A 13,773-nucleotide genomic window follows, 5' to 3' on the forward strand; every position below is an offset into this window, starting at 1 on the left:
AACCATATTCATTGGGCTGGAATATTGCTAAGTGCAGTGTTAAACATCAAACAAAAAAAACACGTGTCTACTGTTGATATGGCCAACAATGCTGAACAATCTTGACCTTATTGTTGTTAGCAAAACAATATATAGTCAGTAAAGTTCTTTTATCACTGAAAGCATGCCCTGCCACATGATTACTGTTGGTTATGTCTATACAGTAGAGTTACCATCCAGGGATTTGTTGATAGGTTAATCTTGACAGCTAAATCTGCATCAGTTTCTCACAGTGCTGTCACAATGTTTGACATTAAGCATGTAAGTCAAGGGGTCCTTGTTATCACCCTAATGTTACAATTTGAAGATTTTAGAGGGTCCCTAGATTCAAATTCTGTAAAAGCTCTAGAACCCCCTTAATTTTGAACACTGCTCTCAAGTTTAAGGACCCCTGGATCCCTCATAGATTCAAACATTCACAAGATCTGGCTGTTATTCAGGCATGAGAATTTTCCCCAGATTCCTCTCAGAATTATGTAAAATGCACTTAATACCCATGCCCACCAAGATTGGCGATGTTCCTCAAAAAATAAGTTTTGCTGTTCTCATGTCTGGTTATTGTAGTACAAGTGTCTAGTGGTGCATTGTGACATGATGCTGTCTGTGCAGGTCTGACGCTACTGATTCCCTACATCCTTACAACCAAGGCTCACTGGAGGGGCTGCAAACTGAGGGTCTTCACTGCAGGCACCAAGAAGGGCGATCTGGACAGGGAACAGAGACAGTAAGATATAGTCCAGTCAGCGCTAGAAATTGGCACTAGTCTTGTCGTCCTTATCAAACTCCCCAACAGCTAAGGTATCATAAGGACTAGTGGAAATTTGCCATTTTTAAGGGGTTTTAGGGTTTTGCTATCACTAAGGACTAGTGGACTAAAAGAGTCCTGTGGGGAGATTCGGGAACCATGAAGTAATCTTAATTCAGTGGCTATCGTCAACTAGTAGTCTGTGTTAAATAGGGGAGTTATGACGGTTATGATGATGAGATCTCTGTGGAATTGGGTCCAGGATTGTATTGATTTCAGCAATACATTATACTTGTAAATGTTGATTGAAATGAGAAATGTTCCTAGTATTAGGATCCAACTGATAGAAATGATGTTTCAGGATGGCCACCCTGTTGTCCAAGTTCCGCATCGAGTGTAAGGACATGACTGTGTTACCTGATGTCAACAAGGCTCCTCGTGAAGAGAGGTAGGTCCAATAACATGCCCTTCACTGATAGCCTTGTTTCTGTCAGGCTAGCAAACATAACTATACATTCACAAGTTTAGCTAATTTGGCAGCAAAGACAAACTTCATGTTCCACCTGCCTTTGCTTTCACCAACTCAAAAACCTGGCTCATTTAAGCTACTGTTGGGCTATACAATGGGCACTAGGCTGGTACCATGTGGCTGTCTTAGTAAGTGTAAACCAAATATTATTTTATTTTCAGTAAACTACGTTTATAACGAACAAGCTTATAACGAACTGACCGATATAACAAACTTATTTTTTAGTCCCAATCATATGCTGTATATATGCTTATGACGAACTACGGTTATTACAAACTAAAATTGTGTTCCCTTCGAGTTCGTTATAACCGTAGTTTACTGTTATCTCAAATTAGGTGATGAATATCAATGTATTAGGTAATGATTATTCTTACCTGTATTCAGGGATAGGGACTCAATTACTAACTTTAACTTTTGTACCTAGCCTGGCAATTGGTCCAGGACCGTGAAGCACAGTCCTCTGTATGCCATGCTGGAGGTTACAATACATTTGTTCAGGGTGTATTAATATGACATTTCTTACAGGAGACATTTGATGTGGAGGAGATCGAATGGTATTGAGAAGTGCTAGAGACATAGTTGTAGACTGTTTAGTCAGGGAGATATAAACATGATGTCACCTATTGAGAGGTCTTCATTTGTCTTGTGTTCCCAGTCAGATGGAGTTCAAGAATCTGGTGAGTGACTGGGTACTGGACACCAAGGCAGGAGAGACAGAGGAAAAGTTCCCTTGGAAAACCACACAGGATGAGATGGAGTTGCTCAAAGACAAGGTATGATTTAACCACATTGTGTTGATGGTTGGTTCTGTTGTGTGTAAACACAGCTCTGTTTCAGAAACATTGCAAGAGGAGTTGTTCCATGTGAAGATATTCTTGCATGTGTGTAGATTTCATATCTTTTTGCATTACATGATATCCCTAAAGACTTGCCTGTCAGGCGTGAACCAATACACATGACAGACCCATATTGTGATAGAAAAGTTTACTTTGTATCGATACCAAAACATAATGTATTCTCCTAGGTGTCTAGGTGTTTTTCAATTCAGGAATTAAATGTGAGGGCCACTCTTTTACTGCAGCAACTTGCACTTGACACTCATGAAAATCTGGGGTAGAATTTGTCTTCAGCAACCCATGCTGTGTCATAAGAGGTGACTAACGGGATCGGCTTGCTGACTTGGTTGATGCATGTCATCGTATCCCAGTGGTGTAGATCAATGCTCATGATGTTAATCACTAGATTGTCTGGTCTAGACTATCATCTACAGAACGCCATCATACAGCTGGGATATTGCTTTGCAGAGTTAAACAACAAACACCTAGCACTTGACACATCATTCCCTTCTTAACCGTGTGTTATGTCGGAGCACTCTTCCTAGGAAATGGGAGGGTATATCATCTCTAGATGACTTGTGTCTTTATGTGTTACAGACAAATCGCCACATTCGACTTCGAGAGCTGATGCAAGAGAAATCACGAGATGCATCCCTGATAGTCATGTAAGCCAATATTATTTATTCATATTCCTTTGATGGAATAACCCCGTGAAACTGCCATTGAAAGTAGACAAGGATTACTGATATTACAAGAAATCCTGTCTGCATAGACTGGTACAGAGAAATCCATTTTTCCTGAAACTGCTCCAACAGGCAATGACTGTTAACAACATTCCTATATAATTTAAGAGACATAACCCCCTGGGCATTTAGAAAATTGTCAGAATCTTGGGATCTGATTGGTTCATGTGATCTTGATAAAATACTATGTAGTCCGCCTGAGAGGGAAGTGTCTTCTGAGCTGAGAATAAATCCCTTATATCCTGCCACTAAGAACACAGGCTGCACATGGATTTCTGAGTGGGACAATGAATCTATTGCACCCTGCCAAGAACCAAAAACCTGCAAGTTGTCAATGAAAGTCACGTGACATCGCACAAGCTAATGTGTACTGCATTAGGTTTTATGCCACTCGCTTCCGGCTTGTTGTATAAAAGGGAGGGATGCATAACTCCACATATATCCTAAGTAATATTGCTATAAGTTATAATGTTTGCAAGCTATTGACTCAGCACTTTAGTTTGAATTCATTGTTTGTCGGTCTCATAATCTCTTTCTTTCTTCTGGATGATAACATTGATTAATCATTAACATTTACATATTTTTTCTATAATTTCTCTGGTTTTGTGTTCCAGGACCCTGCCTATGCCGAGAAAGGGCACCTGCTCTGCTGGGCTGTACATGTCATGGATAGACACCCTCACAAGGGACATGCCACCTATACTTCTACTTAGAGGCAATCAAACCAGTGTTCTCACATTCTACTCATAGTACACAGTCTTACAGGGCCATGGTATTTACCTGACACAGGAACCTTATTACAGCTGGTGACAATGTAGGCCAATGGAGCTACTATATGTGACATTCACCAACCACATCTCGGTCCAGTGGAACTTATGCAGGAGTTTGGATATAGACGACTTACACAATCCATGGAACATGGGATTAGGACTCCTAAGAGCCAAGGTTATTACTGTAGTACTGATGTTATATTTGTATATGATATATGGAACCAAGCATTTATGGTATTTAACACTAAATTGTCGTGGCTGCATGTATACATACACGGATTATGCACTTATTCAAAGTAGACATTAATCCAGTAAGTGCCATTTAATCTGGTTTGACTGTTTGCACAAGGGATTCAAGTACAACAAGAGCCCAAGTACAAGGATCTCAAATACAACAAGGATCCTATGTACAAGGATCCTATGTACAAGGCTTAAGTACAAGGATCTCAAGTACAACAAGGGCCTTAGTACAAGGATATCAAGTACAACAAGAGCCAAAGTACAAGGATCTCAAGTACAACAAGGGCCTTAGTATAAGGATCTTAAGTACAACAAGGGCCGCCTAAGTACAAGGATCCTATGTACAAGGATCTCAAGTACAAGGATCTCAAGTACAACAAGGGCCTTAGTACAAGGCTCTCAAGTACAACAAGGGCCTAAGTACAAGGCTCTCAAGTACAAGGGCCTAAGTACAAGGCTCTCAAGTACAACAAGGGCCTAAGAACAAGGCTCTCAAGTACAACAAGGGCCTAAGTACAAGGATCTCAAGTACAACAAGGGCCTAAGTACAAGGATCTCAAGTACAAGCAAGTTGTCAAAAGGTTTGTTACAAGTGACAAACCAGGAGAACTTGTCGGCCAGAGATATACATTGTTGATAATATAGGCTGTTTTATCCAACTAGGAGGGAGATCCTTGCAATCCTAGAACTTGATGCTTTCAGATCTCTTTTGTTTGAAAACCTATCAAAAAATCAAGTTACATAATGGTTTATTGTAATAAATGCAATTAAACAGCTGGGGGCGAATCTCATTTACAGCAAGTAGACTGTAGGTTTGTTTATTTTGAGAATACTCCATTAAATATCCCTATATATGTACTGTTCAGCATTTTAGTCAATGAATCTCATGACATCCTATTTGGAAGTGTGCTTATAGTTATAATTGACAAGATAGCATTTATAGTGCTTCGGTTGACTTGGACCAGAGACCATCTATTATATGGTCTCTGCTTGGACCAACCCATGTGTTTTTTTGAGGGAAAAGACGTCATTGCATATTGTTGTGTTTAGAAAGAAGCATAATAAAAAATGATCTGATTATTATGTCAAGTGTATTGAAATGACACATTTACAATGTGAAACAAAAAAAGACCAATGATCATTATCTTAAATTCGTATTCAAATGAGACCAAATGTTTTATGGTAAAATATGTTGTATTTATTATTCATATGATGCAAACTAGCATGGACCTAAAGAAACAACTTGTTGATGCATAAAAAAACACCTGAAAAACACAAGATGATGGTGCAAACTATGAAATCCACATGCCAAAAATATATTTAGAAACATGTAGATGTATAAAACATATTGTAGATGTGACAATACAAGGGATGCACATTATAATCCATATGTAACTTTAGGGTTACCGTATCTATATAACAAAGGGCAAAGCATTTCAATCTATAGTTTCCTCATACTGTCTTTGTGACGTTAAATATTAACTCACTCACTCATACTGTCTTCATGAGTCAAACGGAGTACATTAATGATTCACTACAAGACATGACTGTTCAACCAAAATCTGTAACATGATGTGTCTGTTGAAGTAGACTTAAACCTCAGACTTTTTGAAAATCAACAGCTTCCAGGTCTATTTTAAATTAGTTGTCAAGAAAATGCGCAATGTCAATCCGTAGGCAAGAAATAAAATCATTAAACCAATTTTGTTTCAACCTTTAACACAGTCAGTATGGAGAGCCTTCTTTTATGGACTTTCAGACATTGTTGACTTTGGATTTTCCTTAATAGGCACCGTTGCATTAAAAAAAAATAGTATTGGTTCTCAGGCACCGCCTGCATCATCATAAAGTTTGCCGCATGTTTAGTTTTTATTTCCAGTATTTAAAAAACCCACAAGAATTTTTAAATGTTCCAAGTCCAATAGTAGTCAAATACTGTATTCCAGTATTTTACTCATCAAGGAAATCATTTATGTGGGGAGGCCCTCTCCCAGGCTGATTGTACAAGACTGTTTATTTGGTTACACCACTGTTTATTTGGTTACATACTAGTTTGAACTGCCCCCCCACCCCAAAAAAAACCCGCACACATGCTCTATGTTTTCAAAAGTCATTGCCTGAGAACCAATTCTTTTAAAAAAAATTTAGGCTAATGTATTTGACCATTCTATATGATACAGGTGTATTGTTGGGCCACTAAGACTATCTGCATACCAAATGATGTGATGAATATAATGTTTGTAATAAGAACATGACAATACCTGTGGGTATCAGATCTGTACATAGACATATAGTACTGCACTGATTTGATTGTACTGTTTTATTTATTCATTCTCAAGGAAGGTGATGGTAATGCTATGTTTGTGTGACTGAGGTGACTTGTTGGAAGTAGGTGGTGTGGCCTTCAATGAGTGCTTGTGTATGTAGGATGCTGCCATGCATGTCATTCAGTGTATGACTCAGTGTATGACTGCATTTTGAAAACGGTTGTGTTGATCCATCATTTCAACAGAAATATGGGTTTGCTTTGTGTTTTATCTTATTTTCTAAACATTGTACATAGAAAAATATTTAATTGAAACGTGAAGTTTGTGTAAGATTATTTCTCTCTGTGTGTTATCAGTTTTTGTGCCTTGTTTTAATCAATGTTTTACAAAATATGTCAGGAGTTGACCTTTTGGCTCAAAATTTAGATTATCGTTTTCATTCCAACTGATTTAATTGTTTTAAACAAACTTAAGGGTTATCAGTTAAAGTTGATGGAATGGTCTCCTTTAATATGATTTTGGAATTTGTATTATTGACCAACATCATTATGCCGAGTTATACTTTGTGCTGAAACCAGTGCTAACAAGCTGTTTGTATTGAACCATATTTCTTCCATCATTAGAGATTTCCATCTATAAGAATTGTTCTTCATGATTTTAGAGTCTTTGAATACCCTTATAACAAAATCCATGTTAGCAGAGGACAAAAGTTCACAACTCTCAGACGTTTATGATTTCTCCAAACTTGAGGAAATTATTTAATAGATAAAGAAGATGCCAGTAATGATAATGTATCTGCCCTGTATTAATGTTCAAAACAAGAATACTTGTTGATCATCCTTGAGCTGGATGTTTGTGGTGATCTGCAATCTGGTACAGAGTTAATTTTAGAATGATTTTAAATTGACTTTTCTGTTTAGGTTGAGTCCCATATCATTAAGTATCCGATCATTCGTTGACATTATGGTTGTATTTATGGCATGATAAATCATGATAGCTCGTGGTGAAATGTGTTTGGTAATATTAATGAGGGATTGTTTGGAAATTGGTATTGGGACGCAGATTATAGAGTTTATAGTAAATGGGGTCCAATGTTAAGTTGTTATATTGTTGTTTGAAGATGTTATTATTTTGTGTGGTTTACATTTACATAGAGGTCTTGGTTGTATTGAACTATCAACACGAAGACAGGTACGTCTTTTTGTGTTTGATTTGTGAATACTAGTAGACGACTTCGTTTTATCATAGGTCAGAATGAAGTGTGGTGCTAGTTCTTTACACATTCTTAGATACAAGATGCTGCATAGGATAAGTAATCTACCTTATAATTAGGAACTGTTATTTTTATTGCAATATTATAACTTGTCAACCGAGTATTCACTAACTGTTGCCTTTCCCCTTAACCTTCTCTAAAAATAGAAAGGCAAATTTAATCTTGATACTCCTTACAGGACCTCATATTTTAAATAGTTACTAGACCGAGAAATGATAATCCTTCAATTGATGAATATGATAAGCGATAAATGTGCAATAAGGTTACATTCGGAAAAGCTGCCTTTGGCATGTCAAGTAATATGGAATATTGGTAATGTAAAGCTGGTTCACTATGTTATTTCCTTTGTTGTGGTACCATTGCTAGATGCAAGAGGTAAAGGGTTTACTTTCTATCTTAAAAAATAATCTCAAATCATAGTGCTTAGGGTCCAGTTTGTTTCAAGCACCACACATGATATTGGGTTTCACTGTATGATGTCTAATTTCAGAATGCAAGACTTTCATTGTGGAAGTAGTGTGTCATTGAGACGAGGGTTAACCTGCCGTGGTGGATTGTCTTTCATTTTAACATATGCAACACATCATGTATGAATGTTATATACATCATGTTCCATAGATAACTATGTCTACATCAATCACGGCCATGTATTTATATTTCAAATATTCCATACTTGCGATAATATATTGCTCTTATTTGAGGTTGCCTGTTTTTGTTCTTGCTACATGATATGTTCCATATCAGCTTTTGCTTTTAAGAATCAGGGTTATGTATTCCAGGATCACCTTCGGCAGTCTCACCAAGGGGGCGTGGTATGGCCAGGGTCCAAGTACTGTTCCTATATATAAGCACTGCATGAGATCCATTTACAAAATGTCATAAACACAACAAGCATTTGTGCGCAGAAAGGTATGCAGACATGCTTGTCGTTTTCATCAGACCTATTAATATCTACATTAAACGTTAATACTTTTAATTTCCCACAAACTGGGCTGTGTTAGGAAATATTGAAATTGAAGAATCTTGGTATATTTTGATCTTGCAAACCTAGAGTCATTCTGACAACCCTTATGAAAATAAATATAGAGTCTAATTTCTCTTCTCATATTGATCTTTTAATATTGTATTTCATCATGGAAATTGATTAACAGGCAAGAGGAAAAGATTATGAGAAAATAAGAGGTTGGTGAATCTGTAAGCCAGGTAAAAATGCTGTCCTTTTTATGAATTATTAACACTGAATTAATTGCATTTATACATCATAACTATCTTATCCGATTTCCCCCAAATCTGTTTGTAATTATGGTTTAGGTGAAAGAGGAATACATGACCTTGTTTCAGAAAGTGGTCACTTTGTCAAACATTTTACATCTTGTTAATTATTTACCCGTTTTGTTGTCCACTTGGTTTATACTTATACACTGTCTTTTGTGCAAAGGTCTTTTTCTGGTGCTCAGCTGTTGATCAAATTATCTTGTCAGTTTTGGTGTCTTGTGTTTCTAATGCAGTCCTAGCTACCATATTCGACCTATGTATTCTGCATACTGTATGTAAGTTGCAAGGCAAGGGATACTTGTGACCTCATCAGCACATTTATTAATCTATTTCAGATTCATATCTCATCATGACTAAAGGACAAGGTATGATAAAGGCATGTTTTGGCCCACTAGGAATGTCAAATATTGAAGCAAGAACTTTCATATATTGTTATAAATATTAGCGGACAAGTTCATGTGAGCCTTTTTGTACTCGAAACATGAGATAGCACAGAAGTACATTCGTGGCTTTCGTAGGATATATATATCTGATATTTTTAAAATTTCACCATGTTGTTCTGTCTTAACCTTCATCACCTAAGACACACAATAGTTAAGACTTATTCATTTTTAAATATTTGTAACAGGTTTCTGGAAACCTCAACCTTTTTGACACATTTTATCTTTATGTTTATAGAGTTGGTGTTATAGAAATCCTCAACAGAAGTTTTGAAATAAACAAAGTCTAATGTTTACTTGATTTGAAGTGTCTTATAACTTTCATAACTGTTACTATAACCAATGCTCGGTTTATTCAGATCTGCAGGCCAAATATGTTTCTTATCATACCTTCCCCTGCCTTTGTAATTGGATGGCAAGATTCTAAGTTGGTCAAATATGATACATTATTTGCATTTAGACAGGGAGAAACTGTTCAAGAGCATTTGATAAGAAGACATTGTTTACTCCCTATGAAACAAGAAAAACATGTCATACTTAGTTTGGTGAATCAGAATTTGTAACCTCGAGCTGAAGCGCTCGGTTCCAAATTAAAATATGAGGTATGTACTCTACAGTGGGACTTCATCAAATTTCAAAACACAGTAGGGTTATCTCCTAATTGTGCCACATTTATTCCTGCAATTCATGTCATACATTGGTATTGCTGTTTGCTTTAGCAACTTGCTTATCTCCACTGTCTCAATTAGGAGCCACAGCTGCAAAGTTCACATATTTTCTCATGTCTCAACTCCCATTCCTAACAGTGTCATAAGCATTTCTGTTCTGCTTCTCATATCATGCATGCCCAGACGAGCAGAAACACTTTATACATATGGTGATATATCACATGATGTATTTCGTTTAATGTTCATTATTCTTTATTTAAGCGAGACTATACCCAATGTTTTGGCCCCTTTTAAAATGAAGGCTTAGACCTTGTAATGTTTCATTTGTGAAATTGGGACATTGTCATTTTTTTTTTAAAAGAATCTGTGGATGAATAATTATTGCCTGATAGTCTAGGGCATGGTTAACTCATATCTGGCGATAGGTTAATTTACCCAGACCGCGTCTCCTTTAAGCTGCATAACACTCATTTTTATCACTGTCATATTCCAGCAAGTTAATTAATCATCAAGAATATTGTCCTAAAATTCTTATAAAGATCCTTTGTGATATAAGTATGAGAATTGGTTTCTTAAGACTTTACTGTTTGTGGTGAGGGGGAATTTGCTGCTTGCTCTTCCTGAGAACCAGACAATGTCTGCCATAGAAAAGACCTCTAGTCCAGTGAGGTTTGGACCTTACCTATGCAATACTTCTACAGAGTCTCTTACCAACAATGCAGCGTTATGAATAGTGTTTGTGCTACCAGGATTGATCACCTTGGAGTTATTGTCTTGAGATACGGAACTAGGTGCTGAGAGTCTATATTATTTAGATAACTGAAGTCAGATGGGTATTATATTGTCTTCTAGATGGATTCTTAATGAATGGCACATCCCAATGGATGACACCTGTTCTTCATGCAAAGCCAAACCTACCTTCGTATTGTTAACTGTATTATTCACTTACTTTGTTTAGATATAACTCATATTCCTTTAATAGCCATTAGATTAGTGGCATGACCTTGTGAGTTAGTTAATATTCAATCACTTCAGCAATCTCTTAAGCTACATTGTGATAAAGGCATGGGCTTGTAGCAAGTTTTTTTTGTTCTTTGAAGATGTTTTGATTTCATCACTTCTTTTTAAGGTACATTTAATTTACAATATTAGTGAATAGTTTAAAAAAAAAGAAAATTATATTAGAAACCTTCCGTCACTTTGAAGGAAATGTTGCCATTTTTCAGCATACAAAATGTTTCCAGATCTCACTTTACTCCTGCTTTGAAAGGCTTTCATAATGGTGACAGACATTTATCATAGTCAATATCGATCATGCAATTATGCTTTGCACATAATTAGTCCTGTACATAATGTAATTAGCAATATGTCCTCACAGATAGACTATTTTGTGATACTGGATGACACTGCAGCAGTCTGTTCTGTAACATACATTCAACATGTACATTATGAGATTGGTCACTCTTCTACTCCTGTTGTCATATGCTGTTGAACTACCAATTGTTTTTGTTATGACACTTTTTGTGTATCAGCCAGTTAGACACACCCTAGCTTGCCTTGCCATCTCCATGAATACCAGTGATCTGATGCCGGAGGTTCGTGGTCAGATTCTCAGTTACAGTTATCTGTTACAAGTTCAGTCATCCGTACCATGTTATGACTGGTTTCTTCATAGACTCTGAACGATTAATTTTCATCTGTTTCATTAATTTGTTAGAATTATTCACTGCTACTTTGGAAATGCAATTTTGATCATAGCTTGTAATTTTGAATAATCTAGGACTTTGAGTTTGGAAAAACTCAAATAATAATGATGTACCTGTAACAAGGTATATAATATAATATATCATATATTTCAGAGCAGCCTTTCATTCTTAGAGGAATGGACAGTTTGTTTTGGAAGGGAACATATATAGAATTGTCATTTCATGTGCCTGTTGCACAAGGACAGTATGTTGAGTTTCAGCATAGATAAGATTTAATATTTCTCTGATATTGTCTTTGTGAAACCATTCAAATTTTGGTTATTTGAAAGTGCAATTTTTTAAGAGTGTAAAACTGCTTCCAGCATGAATAGGTTTCCTTCATAATTGACCTGAACTTCCGTAACAATTCACCAACAGAGATAATGTCACATCACGTTCATGAGGGTTCTGGTATTTTCATTTGAGTTCTATCTTTACCTTCAGGAAATGACAGAAATTTCTAATTTATTTATTAATTTATAAGAAAGTGTATTGAAAATTATAGACATGGACAGATTATTTATTTGGGAAACTTCTCCGGCGTCTCAGTCCATGCCCCCTCTGAAGGTGAAATGACCCGTGCCTGGGCGCCATTGTACAAAACAACCTCAGCGCTATGACTGTCGTACGTCTATGTTAAGGTATGGGAGTTACGACCACCTTAGCGCAAAGATTGCTCTGTACAACTGCACCCAGTTGTGTTGTGCAACAAGGTGAGGGAATGTCCAGTTGTATGTCAACTATCCAGGTGATGGTTATGTACATGTTATCTGTGTTTACTGCTTTGACACAACGGTGTTGACATCTTAGTGCAATCTGTTACCGCTTACCAAGTTATGCCCCCAGCAGTGGGTTGTTGACAATATACTGCAGCTGGTTCTCAAACAGGGTGAATGTACGACTCACAACTACAAATCTGCAATAAAGTTTAAACAAGTACCTGGTGTTCTGTCAATCTCTTGCCTGTGTGAAATAATATCCATTTAAGCACTAAATATCTGAAAGCAACAGGTTTATTCCTGTAAGGTGTACATTATGCATTCAATATTCGCGTATGTACAGGTACTGTAAAAAACTACATACAGCATTATTTACTTTTCACAACTCAAATGACTAATATAAAGCAAGGCATAGCAAAGAGTAGTCATACCAACAATGGCAACTTAACAGAATTAACTTAATGTATTACTGTATTCATTGAGTCCCTGCTTACATCAGCCAATAGTGTGCGGGGACCTATTCTAACCCAAAGAGATGGTCTTGTGGATAGTGTCTGCCTGGAGAGCAGAAGGTCGGTGGTTCGATCCCCACCGTTTCATACAAAAAGATGGTACTTGTTTGATACCCTTAATGTTGAGCCGCAGGCAGGGAAACAAGGAGTCTGTAGTTAGTACTGGTTAACACTGTAGCATGGTACATGTATCTCAGTGGGCAAGACCCCACCATAAATCCGGCATCATAGCTAAAATGCATAGAATTATCAGAAATCAGCGGGCCACTGTAACTTGATGCCCTCATATTGCTTGACGACGGGCCATTATCACGCCTGTTAGGTGACGTCATAGGGTAGGGATAGGTGACGTCACGTTCAATAGTGACGTTATTTGATTTGTTCTATGACGTTTCCATATTTGTCAGTGTCATTTGAGATGATTGCAGTAAATGTTTCAAAACCAATCTTGTTTCTTTTTATTTGATAACAAATTCCTTCCATTTTAGCTATAATAACGGTGATGCTATTTTTCAGGGCATTATCAATGGCAGAAGCCCTTGATCTTTACAACTGCCGTCCTTCATCGGGCAGTTAATGGAAGACGGAGGGCTTCTGCCAATGATAATGCCCTGAAAAATAGTGTTACTCTTAAATTAGGACATGCAGCTAAACACACACGCCTCACCTCTACCCCAAACATCATGTTTAGACTTCGAGGTACATGTAGTTTAACCTGCAAAAGGTAAAGTATGAAATTTCAGGGGAAAACTAGTGACAACACTAGTGACAACACTGTAGCTCACCTGGATATGTAGTCAACAGATTATGTATTGATATTGATATTCAATTATTTTTTTCTGCACAAATACAGAGGAAAACATGAAAAAATAACATGACAATGCTTATGATTTCAACAAAATATGATGCCGTCATGAGGAGAGTGAGTGAGTGAGTATGGTTTTACGCCGCTTTTAGCAATATCACGGCGGG

The 13,773-nt window shown here is 36.9% G+C and overlaps 1 protein-coding gene across 2 annotated transcripts in view; it reads left to right on the forward strand.

The window, feature by feature from the left end:
* Window positions 1–13,237, forward strand: part of LOC139476716 (solute carrier family 12 member 2-like) — an 87,820-nt gene extending 74,583 nt beyond the window's left edge. For both annotated transcript variants that reach the window (XM_071259437.1, XM_071259447.1), the window contains 5 exons: window positions 649–763; window positions 1,146–1,232; window positions 1,969–2,086; window positions 2,747–2,814; window positions 3,507–13,237. In XM_071259437.1, the coding sequence (XP_071115538.1) occupies window positions 649–763; window positions 1,146–1,232; window positions 1,969–2,086; window positions 2,747–2,814; window positions 3,507–3,642 (524 nt within the window). In that variant the 3' untranslated portion in view covers window positions 3,643–13,237. The remainder of the gene's footprint in view (window positions 1–648; window positions 764–1,145; window positions 1,233–1,968; window positions 2,087–2,746; window positions 2,815–3,506) is intronic.
* The last annotated feature ends 536 nt before the right edge of the window (window positions 13,238–13,773 follow it).

Source organism: Haliotis cracherodii, unplaced genomic scaffold, assembly GCF_022045235.1.
Source record: "Haliotis cracherodii isolate W230 unplaced genomic scaffold, xgHalCrac1.p SCAF_1, whole genome shotgun sequence".
In the NCBI taxonomy this organism is placed as follows: domain Eukaryota; kingdom Metazoa; phylum Mollusca; class Gastropoda; order Lepetellida; family Haliotidae; genus Haliotis; species Haliotis cracherodii.